This window comes from Hyperolius riggenbachi, chromosome 5 (genome assembly GCF_040937935.1).
Source record: "Hyperolius riggenbachi isolate aHypRig1 chromosome 5, aHypRig1.pri, whole genome shotgun sequence".
Taxonomy (NCBI): Eukaryota; Metazoa; Chordata; class Amphibia; order Anura; family Hyperoliidae; genus Hyperolius; species Hyperolius riggenbachi.
Window position 1 is genome coordinate 249,470,093 of NC_090650.1, and position 13,543 is coordinate 249,483,635.

Sequence of the window (13,543 nt, forward strand, 5' to 3'; positions counted from 1 at the left end):
CACGACTAGTTTCGGCCTTCCGCCGTCATCAGGGGATACGGATTTACAGCTCTGCTGATCTGTTTGGCTGCAGCAGTGACTGAATCACACTAGAAACAAGCATGTAGCTAATATTGTCAGATCTGACAGTAATGTCAGAAATATCTGATCTGCTGCATGCTTGTTCAGGGTCTATGGCTAAAAGTTTTAGAGGCAGAGGATCAGCAGAACAGCCAGGCAACTGGTATTGCTTAAAAGGAAATAAATATGGTAGCCTCCATATCCCTCTCACTACAGCTATCAATTAAAAGACAGATGTTTTAGCAATGGACAAACTACTGTAGATGCCATGTTGCACGAAGAGGCTAAAACTTAGGCCTTCTTTAAAACCACCCTGGCGTTCAATTTTCCCAGGATTTCTGTGCAAAAAGAGATCAAATGTATTTTTAAAACTTTTTTTTGTCCTGTAACTTGCCAAAATGTGTCAAGCAAGGGTCTAGTATACAGTGCAGGAGAGTATTAATGTGTATGCACGTGTATACTGTTCACAGCATGTTTTTATGGACGGATATATCTGTCCATACCGCTAGGGAGGTTATGGAGGCCATTTATTGAGAAAACACTATCTGGTACAGCTTTAAAAAACTTTATAGCTCCCTTTTGGCTTACATCTTGGTATGCTAAAGAAGATCTTACACTGGGAAAATTGAAATCCCTGCTTCACCTCGGCAGGTCCCAGAGGTAGAGTGAACTTGAGTCCTGTTTGTGTGCTGGAGCAGTAGAATGAAGCTCAATTTGTCCTCCTATAGCCATCTTAGGTCCCCCAAGAGGCAATAATTGTTCAGTGTATCTCATTGATGAGAATTATGGCCTTATGAGAAAGAAACAATCAGGGTGGGAAAGGAGGGAATAGGGGGTGAGGGGTGAAGGGAGGTTTGGTTTTGGGGATGACTGTTTTACATCAGTTTCATCATTTCCAAATGTTGATGTATACCATAATTATTTGGAAACATTCAATAAAATTTTGTTAAAAAAAAACAGATGTTTTGTAACATCATGTTTTTATGTTAATACTCATCAATAATTACCTTGCGAGAACTATAAGTTACAAGTGCAAACAAGGTCTACATCCTTGATGCACCGCAAGGAAATAATGTGTTTTTGCTTATTTTGTGATAGTTGAAAATAGTCTTACTAGGTTTATACCAGGGCTGTGGAGTCGGTCCAAAAATCCACCGACTCCGAAGTTTAGGATTCCACCGACTCCGACTCCTCTAATTTGCATATTACAATTTTGTTGATTAAAAGTATGTAACATGAAATTCGTCTCTTAACTGCCAACGCTTAGGAATTTTACAAGACAACTGAAGTGAGAAGGATATGTAGACTACTATATTTATTCCCTTTAGACTAAAACTAGTCCTTGGTAAGAGTACTTGTAAAAGGTACAAACCGGAACAAAGAACATCTATCAGGTCCTAGGCAATGTAAGTGTGGGTACATGTAAGAATGATGTGCAGGTACTCTGCAGGGGAATGAGGAGATTGTAAACAGACAACACCTCTGTGTTCAATGTGGACAGCATTCTCAGTGGATTCCCTGCAGCTCTGTGGGGAGTGCATATGTAGAGTATAGTACTACTGTGTAACAAAGTAAACCTGAGACAGATGAAATTAAAGTTTTATACATACCTGGGGCTTCCTCCAGCCGCCTTCAGGATAATCAGTCCCTCTATGTCCTCCTCCACCACCTGGATCTTTTGCTATGAGTCCAGGTACTTGAGCCAGTCGGGCGTAGTGCGCATGCACACACTCCGCCGCCAGGAGCATACTACACCTGTGCAGCACTATTGCGCAGGTGCAGAATGTTCCTGGCTGTGGGAGCGGCATGTGGCCGGACAGCGCTGACTGGCTGAATTACCAGGACTCATAGCAGAAGATCCAGGTGGTGGAGGACAGCGAGGGACTGATTAGCCTGAAGGGGGCTGGAGGAAGCCCCAGGTATGTATAAAACTTTACTTTTCATCCGTTTCAGTTACCCTTTAATTTGTAGTCACCAAACCAAATTTTAATAACATATCACATTATTTGATTTCATCAGCAAAGGGAGTGCATACATTTGCATAAATCAGCATCAGTGCAGAATTATTTCCATCTCATCGACCATCTCTATTAGGCCTGGAACCCACTGCAAACCGCTATCGCTAATCGCAAGCGGTAGCGTTTTGTATGAGCAGTTTGCAAGCGGATTCATGCGGGTTTTCGTGCGCGTTTTGCAACATTTTTTTTTTTTCGTTGCGGTTTGCGTTTTGCGGTTTTTTCCTGATTGGTCCTGTGAATTATTTTTCAATTTGTTACAGTGTGCTGAACCGCAAAACGCTAGCAGAACCGCTCAGTTCTGAGCGTTTCTGCTAGCGTTTCAATACTTTACATTGAAGCGCTAGCGCTCCCAAAATGCTGCATGTCCTGCGTTTGCGTTTCTTGGAAACGCAAACGCTCCTGTGGAAGTTGCCCCATCCATTAACATCAGATGAGCGTTTTGGCAAAGCGCTAGCGTATCGCAGCGCTGCCAAAATGCTCAAAAAAACGCTCTTGTGGGTTCCAGCCCTTAGTGACACAGCTACACATCAGGCTTTATTCTTACAGCATAGATGTTATTTAGTATATATAAGAGATTCCTGTGTACACATCATATATACAGTCACAATCAGGTATGTATATCTGACCTTAAAAATACGGGGACTGCTTTATTGAAGCAGCACAAGTAACTAATTTTGACTGGTTTATTTCATTTTTGTGGACTAAGCACAGCTATTACTGTATATATACTGTATATATACATTATTTTTAATGACTATTATCTGAGAAATAGAACATTTTATCATATTTTCTATTTTAATTACAGTTACAAATTCATTAGGAGTCGGAGCATTTTTTCCCGACTCCGACTCCAGGCACCCAAAATTGCCCGACTCCACGACTCCGACTCCGACTCCACAGCCCTGGTTTATACTGTAGTTGTTTACCACCTATGCTGCTAGATAAAATCATGGTTTGATGAACAAAAAAAAAAAAATGACCACTAATAAATCGTTGGGTGCGCCATGGTGCATCTACCCTCCTGTTACCACAAGCTGGATAACAAAAGCAAACAGGCTCAGAATACACAGCAGCAGGAACCTGTGGGCACACAAGTAAACAGCCATACTGGACAGACTCATTCACTGGAACCAGGAGTGGTAGCAATATCTCGCTGTGCATTATGAGAGTTACCAGTAAGAAAATAAATTTCAGGGGAAAGTGCACTACGATGGCAGCAGAGGAGCCAGATGACGATGGGACCAGTGGGGGAAACCGTGTATCAGCAGGAGTCGTGGTGGGGGAGTAAAGGTCCCTCAGTTATTAATTTAGTTAAGCATTTTCACCTGCCCTCTCATGTAAAAATGGAGGTCAGTTTATGCTCTGATCAGATTATATTGAAGTATGTACAGTACTTTTTATTTTGCTTTAATTTTTTACCTCCTTTATAATTTTGTTACCTATGTAATGCAGTCTCACATAAATATATTTGTATGCTAGTATTTTACAGTCCAGTATTTAGTCAAGTAATTGGACACCATATAATACTTTTTGCCAGGACAAATAAAAAGTCACATACAGTGCTCATCTTTGTTGATGCAACAAATGTACTAACACATCTACAGTCAGGGGCGTAACAATAGGCCTTGCGAGGGATGCAGCCGCAAGGGGGCCCAGAAGCCAAAGGGGGCGCTGTCCTGAGAGAATGACAACTAAGGGCATGGAGAGAAAAAAAACTTTCTGCTCTATGCACAATTGGTCTAATGACTGTATCTGCTCAGCCACTGATAAGGAAACAAAGGAAACAACAAACAAGCAAAAGGAAAAAACAAAGTTTTGCAGACAAAAAATTGTAGACAGTCCCTATTCAGTGTGCCGCAGGGTCTTGTGTACAGAGCCCAGCCCCCAATCTCTCTACCCCTCCCCAAGTGCTGTGTACTGTAGTGACACTGGAGAAGTCTGCAGAGCCAGCTCTGCTCCATCAGAGATGGACAGAGTGAGTGTAATAAGCTGAGGCTGGGAGCACACTCGTCGGTTTTCTGTATGCATTTTCTGCACACCTGCGTTTCTGCATTTTCTGTGTCTGTATGTGTGAAAATCCATCCAAAGTTTGGCAGGGGGGCTCCATCTAAAGTTTTGCAGGGGGGCCCAGTGATTTCTAGTTACGCCGCTGTCTACAGTCATTATTTATTTTAATTGAGAAACTCTCTGATGCATAAAGCTCCGACTCCTTAGTCTAATATTTACTAGAACTAAGGAACTGGTACAAAAATCATCTGACTCAGACTCCCTTCTCTGGCTCCTCAGTTTATAAAACCACCAACTCCGACTCTAGGTACCCAAAATTACTCCGATTTTAACTCCACAGCCCTGCATATTACCATCCATAACTAACGTCTGAATGACACAGCTTTCAAGACTAGTAAATCTCATCTTTCTTTAGGGCCCATTCACATTAGAGCGATTAGCGTGTGATTCCCGGTAATCACGAAGCACTAGTGCTTCTTAAAGCGCTAGCGCAATATTAAACCCAATAGCAGCGATCTCACTGCGGCAATTGCCGGCGATCACAGGCGTTTCGCCATTAACTACAATCACAAAATGTGTTGCCTGAAGCATTTTCTTGCGATTTAGGAGCGATCGCGTTACAGTACTTGTAAAAGCGATTATCGCAGGGAATCGCAAGAGTGTACAGGGATTTTGCCACGCTAATTGCGGTAAAATCACACATGCTAAATGGTAGTGCTAAGCACTAACGTTTTGCGCTTTTAAGTGTGAATGGGCCCTTACAGTTCACACATCATCATGTTGGTGACAACTTGTTACGAACATACAAGATGTCCAGCTAACTCAGCAGTTAAGTGTTACCAGCAGATTTTATTAGGGGCTTATCTTTCCACCCTACCTGTTAATGGAGGCTATATTCCCAGTGCCGAAAAAGGCAGTGACTATGAAGAACACCTAAAGAAGGGTCAGAGAAAATGTGTTTATTAAAAATTAAAAAAAAATGTTTTGCATCACACTGTAGAAAAAACACATTATATTGTCTGTTAGTTTTATACAAACTTAATAACCACTTCCTGACCATTGAAGACTGAAATCTATGCCCTGTTTTGATCCTGTTATACCTGCCAGGGCGTAGATTTCAATTATCTCGCCGATTGCATCGCTGTCTCTCAGCCGCAGATCACTCGCCATGCTGTCGGTAAGACAGCAGAGCTGTGTGAGCCGTTCGGGAGCCTATTTAATTGGCACCTGACCGTGTCATCACAGGGAGCCAATAAAGAGGCTCCTGGACCAGCTCACACAGCTCTGCCGTCATAGCGACAGCAGTGAGAGGGGCCTGCGGGGATAGAGGAGTGGCGTGACTGGTGGGAGCGGTGGATATGTGAGGCGATTCATCGGGAGGTGCCATTCTTTGGTACCAGCAGTCTCTTTTACTTAATGAGGCAGAGACTGTTGGCACGGAAGTGTATTATAAAATTATAGTAATAAAAAAATAAAGATATTGTTAGCCACACAACTGTAGAATCCCGCATCTTTAATGTATTAACACTGTATTTACTATAAAACTTCTGTATTAAAGAGGCAGTGTAATTGCATATAGTGGAGTGCAGAAAATGAGTAAGGATACCCACTTTTATGGTAATTTTCCTTGTTTCAGCATCAGTAACACTTCCAATATCTATATATTGCTGTATATAGGTATGTAGCCCTGTCCTTTCAATGACGTTTAGCTTTGACTGGTTAGCTATGTCTAATTCTCCTTCTAGAACATTTTGGGAAACCCCAAAAATTATTTCACTGGCTTTGGAATTCTCAGGAAACAAACATTCCACAGAGGTGCAACAGACAGGGCTAAAGATAACGCTTCCTGTGATAAATATCAGAATTTAAATCAGGGACAGGAAAGACTTTACAATGGGAAAACTAAATAATTTCTGAATGAATATTGTTTAAAAAAAAAAAAGCTATTTTATTAATTACATTATTTTCAGTACAGTGCCTCTTTAAAGTAATTGAAAAGTAAAGAAACTGTAAAGAAATACTGTATATTTAAGCATCATATGATATATACACAGTTAATATATATTTATGTGAAATGAGAAATAGGTGCTTGTTTTGCAACATCTGATTTTGTTACTCTAAGATCTCCTCGATCTTCCTGCTTTCTATGTTAGTATAGGTCACGTCATTAATGTACAACGTGAGCGATTGAACACATTGTTTAAGATAATTTTTTCTTTTTATGTATTATCACATTATCAAACATTCAGAGCCATTATGGCTGCTGTGTAGCCTGAACATCGGCAAATGGGAAAATAAAAACTGACAAATAAGGATTCAGTGACAGAGGCTTACTTTGCAGCACATAGTCTGATCTGTTATAAATCAAAAGCCCACATTTATTGGTACTGATAATGTAACAAGCATTCATATCAGTGCTGTGGTTTTAGCCATAGTTGTCCTTCAAAGCTAAATCCCTACTTTGACAAAGATGACATCATTAGAATAACATAATTGTGGTCAACACTGGTCATCACTTAAAGAGGAACTGCAGTGAAAATAACCAAACGAAAAAAATGCATAATTTTTACAATAACTATGTATAAATGATTTAGTCAGTGTTCGTCCATTGTGAAATCTTTCCTCTCCCTGATTTACATTCTGACAGTTCCCACATTTTTGCTGCTGACAGGTGATGTCAGTGGAAGTAGCTGTTGCTTGCTTTTTTTGCAGTTGAAAACAACTGTTATTTCCCACAATGTAACAAGGCTCCCACAGTGTGATGTCAGCACCTCAGTGCTGTGAGGCGCTGACATCACACTGTGGGAGGGGTTTCACCACAATATCAGCCTTAGGGCCTGTTTCCAATACAAGCGGATTCTGGATGCAGAAAAACTGACTCCAATGAATGTCTATGGGCCTGTTTCAATGAAAACTTGATTTTTCTGATGCAGATTTCCCATAGGCATTCATTGGAGTCAATTTTCTGCATCCAGAATCTGCGTGTAATGGAAATAGGCCCATACAGAGCTCCCTGATGATACATTTGAGAAAAGGAAAAGATTTCTCATGGGAAAGGGGGTATCAGCTACTGATTGGGATGAAGTTCAATTCTTGGTTATGGTTTCTCTTTCAGTAAACAGGTGAGTTTAGTAAAAAGGAAGGTTACTTATGATCAGACATTCCTCATAATTATGGTGACCTGGTTAAAATTCACACGTAAAGAAAATCTCCACTGTGTGGAGATCTGCTTAATCGTTAAGTCTGCTATGTCTTTTGCATCGCAATTATTAAGTTAATATATCCATTGCATGGAAATGCTGTATAGTCGTGAAGCCCACAGACTGCATATGATAAGGGAGTGTTGATGTGCCAGGTGAGTGTATTCCCTTAGGGAGGTGGGCACACCGTGACTTAAGGTGGTCCCATAAAACAAACAGATGTGTCATAACCCACCCTGGGTGTCTAAAGTTAGTATTTAGTTGGTTGCACTATAAACGTTTTCTTTCTGTATGCTTTGAGGTACTCTGGAGGTAGCATTATTCCTGCATGGAAAGCTACGGAATCAAGATCTACGTTGTGATGTAGGAGTATTTTGAACTTTATAGTAGATGCCCGAAGGGGTCCGTAAATAAGTGGACTCTGAGCTTTAATAGTGGTTTTAAGGAAGCATACTTTTTATATCTCTGTTTTTCTTTATGTATGTAGGTGATTTGTATGTGACACTGTTAAAGTGCAGCATGCCTATGTGATCTGTATTTGTAGTTTATAGTTTTGGGAGTGCATCTGTACAATTCGTTTACTTCAAAATCCACACGCGCCAGGTAGGAAGCATAAAAATCTACTGGTTGTATATGAGGGACTGGTTAAACTGTCCCTACTGTTTAGCTTAATGGCTATACAGTCATATGTTGTGGGGCTCATACTGTAAAGTTTGAAATTATACTTTGTACTGGTATACATGGTTATTCTTTAAACTGACTCTCATAGTATGACAAGCTTTTTTTTTTGTTCAGAGCCTCACTGTTTTTGTTTCGGCTATGACTGTTTAATGTTTTTTATTTTTTTTTAAAGTAAAAATATGGAGGAGATATATAAGAGAGAGAATTAATATGGAACTGAATTTAGACAGATTTTTGTATCTCTCTGATGTACTATTTCTATCACCTTTTGTCTATTACCAGCTAATAAAAAATGATTTAATAAAAAAAAATCTAATGGTGACCAAACAGAAGTAACCATCTCTTAGGCTAGGTTCTCAGTGTGAGTTATGTTGTTTTCCCTGTGACAGCAGGAATGCAACAGAAACAAGAAAGTAGCGCTGAATGTTAATGCATTCCCATAAAGTGAAGCATACAATTACAAATACGCTTCACTGTACTGTTAACGTGCGCATTATGTGGTAAACGCACTGCATGCAGTAAGCTGTTATACCATACTCTGTTAGACCACACTGCAACGGCTGCACTGTGATCGTTGCACTGCATCATTCTGAACTGCAATGCAGTCATTGCGACACCCCGCAATGACCCACTGTGAACCTAGCCTTATGCTTTCTAGTAAATATCTGGTAAAAGTTTTCTCCTATGAATGACGAGGCATGGCTACTAATGCAAGGCAAGCACACAGCAAGTACAGATTTGTGCATGAATGGCCAGTATTTCCATGCACAGACTCAGGTTCAAAAAGATCCAAACTCACCAAGAACGTATCTTACCCATTTACAGGAAGATGGAAACACTGGTATTGTGGTTACTGTTCTGTTTATTAATGTGCTGACCATAATTATGTTATTCCAGTGATGTCCACTCAAAATAAACTAATGATGCCAAACTGACTTTTATATAATGCTGAATACACACGGTGCGTTCCCGCACTCGATTTCCCGCCGATTCGTTTATTTCCAACATGTCCGATTTTCATTTCGATGGATCGTTAGGTCGATTCGCATGTAAAGTATGCCAAATCGACCTAACGATCCATCGAAATGAAAATCGGACATGTTGGAAATAAACGAATCGACGGGAATCGAGCGGGAAATCGAGTGCAGGAATGCACCGTGTGTATTCAGCATAACACTTACTTGGTTAACACAAGGATTATACAGCCTAATCTCAAACTGCTTTATCTGATTTTTTCCTACAACTACATTTATTTTCTTTCAGATACGATTGGAAAGGACACATTTGTTTTCTGTTCAAGCAGAACGACATTTCAGCATCTGCATTACTAGCATATGCTGATATTTAATTGGTTACTGCCAATAACTATGCTGATTATAGTTTGCACCCATCCATAAAAGAGTGGCTAAAATACAATAAAATAGCGGAAAGAGGCCACAAGGGTCTTTGCACAAATGAAGAAACATCTATGTTATTCTCATTTTTAAGTCGTGTAAATCATTCCAAAAATAATAGTCAATATTGTTCATTTATTTTTATGGGGCAATTTGTTTTACAAGACAGCCCTTCCATTCTAATAACATGGCCTTTAACACAAAACCATGTTTGCTTTACGGATAGTACAGAAAAGGCATATTTTACTTCTGAATCTAAACATGAAAATGACAAATTAGAGCTCTGGAGTTTTACGGAGAATAAACTGCTAAACAGCCCAACATATACAGACTTGCAATGTCTGAAACAGAGACTGTCTATTTTATCTATATGGGTTAGGTAGCTGTACAGTTCTAAGGATAACAACTCAGTTTTCCCTAAACCATCCATATTATATCTCAGACACATCTCTTCCATCATCATTTTCTATCACTTCCAAAAGCATACCAAAAAGAAAGATCTTCGAATGTCATCCACATTCAGCTGTCGAAACTGAATGATATCAGTGGTGCAGGAGAAGTCGATACCGTTAAGCTGTGAAGGAAACAAGAAAAAAAATCAATGTGATGTGTCTTCCTAGTCACTTTTGATAAAGGCAGATGTGTTTCGCTCTTGGTGAGCCATAAAATGGACATATCTCCGTAATAAGCAAAAAAACATGTGGAAGTATGGGCTTGCTAGATCCTCCCCATTCTCAATCTAACAGAATGATTTGTCTATCACTCCACAAATCCCTCCCAAAAATACAAAGTCCACCAAACTGGACAGGTCATGTGACAGCCTCCTTAACTCGGGTTGACTAGGCTGCTCCTCTCCACACAAGCCTAGCTTCCTGCTGTAAGAACATTGTCCCAAGCAAAATAGAAAATGTGGGTGCCAGCAGCAGCCTGGAAATGTGGGCGTCATCATAGCCAGCAACAGAGGCACAATATGTAGTCAAAGCCCCGGGCGCCACATAAATTACGACGGAGTAGGGGGAATAGCGGTGGAGATAGTGGACAAACACTGGAGAGAAGAACAGTAGTGGGCTAGCCTCATCACTTCTCATAACACCCCCACTCTAGCATCCAACATTACAACCCCTTTATTGTAGGCAGGTTTTTTTCACATTGCAAAGAATAGAAGAAGGGCTAGGATGTAACAGGAATACCTTGCCTCCAACACTGTGCAGGGAATAAGGTGATTGGTTCAGACAACACTGACAGACCTAAAGGTGCCAAATGATGATACACTCTTGATTACATTTTTTTACCAAATCTATGTATTAGAAGGGTAAACTGTGATTGAATAAACATTGAATTGATACTTTACGTAGCCCCTTATATTACACATACGTGGAAAAATTGTACAATGAAGACTGTATCATCGATAGGCACCTTTAGTGCTAAATCTCTAGTTCAGACACAGAGCTCCAAACATTCTATTCATAGAGTTGTTTGGATTGGCTTTTGGAGAAACTCTGGAACCTGGGTTACTATGCAGCCTGCATTTAGTGTGGAAATAACAACAGAAAAAAGTGGTAGTACTAGTGGAGCAGATATACTGGCAGGGCATAGATACAGTATGTTCCTGCAGCATGTGGTATGTACTGCAGGAACATACTGTATATCTACATTGCAGCAGCAGGGAAGGGTTACAGTATTTCTCAGCACTGATGATAGTCTATACGTATCAGCACCAATACCGTGGTGCCAAACATGCACATCTACATTATAAATGGAATTACTTGGACAATGCTGACTGATGAAGAATAATATTAACTTGCTGGGAAAGACTATGCTCATAACACATAAGTGGAAATTACAAATCACCTGAATATTTAAGTGGACATTCTTCCTATTTTAATACATCTTCTCCCTCTGGTGAGATGGTGCAAGAATGACAAGTTTATTCTGTTTTATCATGACAATTAGTCATTACCCTAGCAGGTCAATCTCCTGCTGTAATCATTTCTCCACAGCTAAAATGTATTAATAGCTACCGTACTTAATGTTTGACCACTGCCTACAATACCTTCTTCACAAATCATGAAGGCCAGTTTCACACTTATTTTTTGCATTGCGGTGGAGATGTGATGCTCCTGCAGAGTGCACCGACAGGCTCATATGCATAGCTCTGCCCCCTACTCAGTGACGTTCTCTCTGCTGGGCAGGAAGTATGTCACTAGAATTTCTGTCAGTTTGAACAGCGCCCTCTTATTGATAAAATTCCTGCATCACCCATTGACTCCAATTACTTCCGCTGCAACACCGTGGAAGTCATACAGTAACGTACAGCTGACTTTGCAGTGGATCGGTGGTGATTCGGAAACTTCCGACACGATTCAGTCAGTGTGCTAGGCCCCATTGACTTTGATTGCCGTTGCTTTAACCTTATGCAAAACAGGATAATGCAATGCACACTTGCAATGCAAGTGTAAAAGGGGCTTAGGACTCTTTCGCATCACAGAATGTGTGCATGAACAGATTTTGTGCACGTGTTAGGACCTGCGGCGTGAATGTCGATGGGAAAATGCAGCGGCTGGACATCCAAACAAAATTCTAACAAGATCAGCTAAATGCTTGTTCTAGGTGTGTGAATCAGACACTACTGACAAGAAATTAATCCATGCCATGCACTGATGAGGATCTAACAATCCGAAACAGTCTGTATGCATGTTGGATTATTATGGCTCTGTACAAATTAACAAGATGACACATCATTGCATTCCAGCGGTTCTGGAGGTGTGTTTAGCTTCTAAGGGTACAATGGTTAATTTGCATATATTCAGCAGTGATTCACTGGGAGACATCTCATGCTCACTTCAACCTGAATCATCGCAAATTCTTTCTGTTTTAAGAGAGCAAACTTTTGTTATTCTTAACATCTTAGTAAGGGGGCTTTTAGGACCATTGTAGTCCCTTACACACTTCAATGAGTTCTGGGTCACCATGAGCTTGCTGGTTAGTCTGTACCTCTCGGTGTTACAAGCCCTACTGCATAGAGCCAAATTAATCCATGCCATGCACTGATGAGGATCAAACAATCTGTATGCATGTTGGATTATTATGGCTCTGCACAAATTAACAAGATGACACATCATTGCATTCCAGCGGTTCTGGAGGTGTGTTTAGCTTCTAACGGTACAATGGTTAATTTGCATATATTCAGTAGTGATTCACTGGGAGACATCTCATGCTCACTCCAACCTGAATTATCGCAAATTCTTTCTGTTTTAAGAAAGCAAACTTTTGTTTTACTGACAAGAAAGATCAGCAGGAGCTCACGCAAATGGTATTGTTTAACTACTTGACGAATGTGAGCAGCGCGGCAGCCCCAGGACCATTCCACGCCAATTGGCGTGAAGTGCTGGGGGCGGAGATTGCAGTAGATCGTGCGCGCATCTCCGAATAAATGACTGAGCTTCACTCCGCCATCAGTCTACCAGTGGCGATCACCGCTAGCAGACTGTTAGCCGGCGAAACCGCCATCTATTAACACTGTATAGCGCTGCGATCTAAGGCAGCGCTGTACTGGGGACGGGAAGACAGGAGCAATGCGCTGTCATAGGCTGAAGCTGACAGCCAGGAGGGAGGGACCGGAGTAAAAATAATAAAAAAAAATAGTAATATTTAATGAAAAAAATAAATACATATTTATGAAAAAAAAAACAGCAGCAATCATAGCCCACCAACAGAAAGCTCTGTTGGTGGGCAGAAACGGTGGGGGGCCTTAAAGCTGCAGTGGCCTATTTTGTAAAAAAATAGCCTGGTCACTGGGGGTTTTAAGAGTTAAGAGGTTAAAAGGAAATAACTATGGCAGCCTCCATATGTTTCTCACCTTAGATTCCTTTGAAATTGTAGCCTTACACATGGGAGCTTGGAAGTGAATGATAGGAATGTGCGATTCCCCAGGATTGCTGAACCTCGAACAGGCTTTATTTTACGTATAATATAGGAAAAGACCTACATACTCAGGTGTATAGAACACTCCTAGCAGCAGCAGCGTGATTCCTGGTGACCATGAGCAGAAGCCGTCGACCCGATAGGCCAGCGAGCCACTACGGGGCCGAGAGCGGGAGTGTGGAGCAGCGCGAACCTGTGTTGAGAGACATACACACATCTAGGGGCTGGAAGAAGCCCCAGGTAAACAAATATGTATAGG

At 40.9% G+C, this 13,543-nt stretch overlaps 1 protein-coding gene across 3 annotated transcripts in view; it reads right to left on the reverse strand.

Moving 5' to 3' along the window:
• PIGN (phosphatidylinositol glycan anchor biosynthesis class N) overlaps window positions 1-13,543 on the reverse strand; it is a 385,079-nt gene that overhangs the window by 59,452 nt on the left and 312,084 nt on the right. For all 3 annotated transcript variants that reach the window (XM_068236754.1, XM_068236755.1, XM_068236753.1), the window contains exons 23-24: window positions 9,848-9,934; window positions 4,963-5,018 (exon numbers count right to left, since the gene is read on the reverse strand). In XM_068236754.1, coding sequence (XP_068092855.1) covers window positions 4,963-5,018; window positions 9,848-9,934 — 143 coding nt within the window. The remainder of the gene's footprint in view (window positions 1-4,962; window positions 5,019-9,847; window positions 9,935-13,543) is intronic.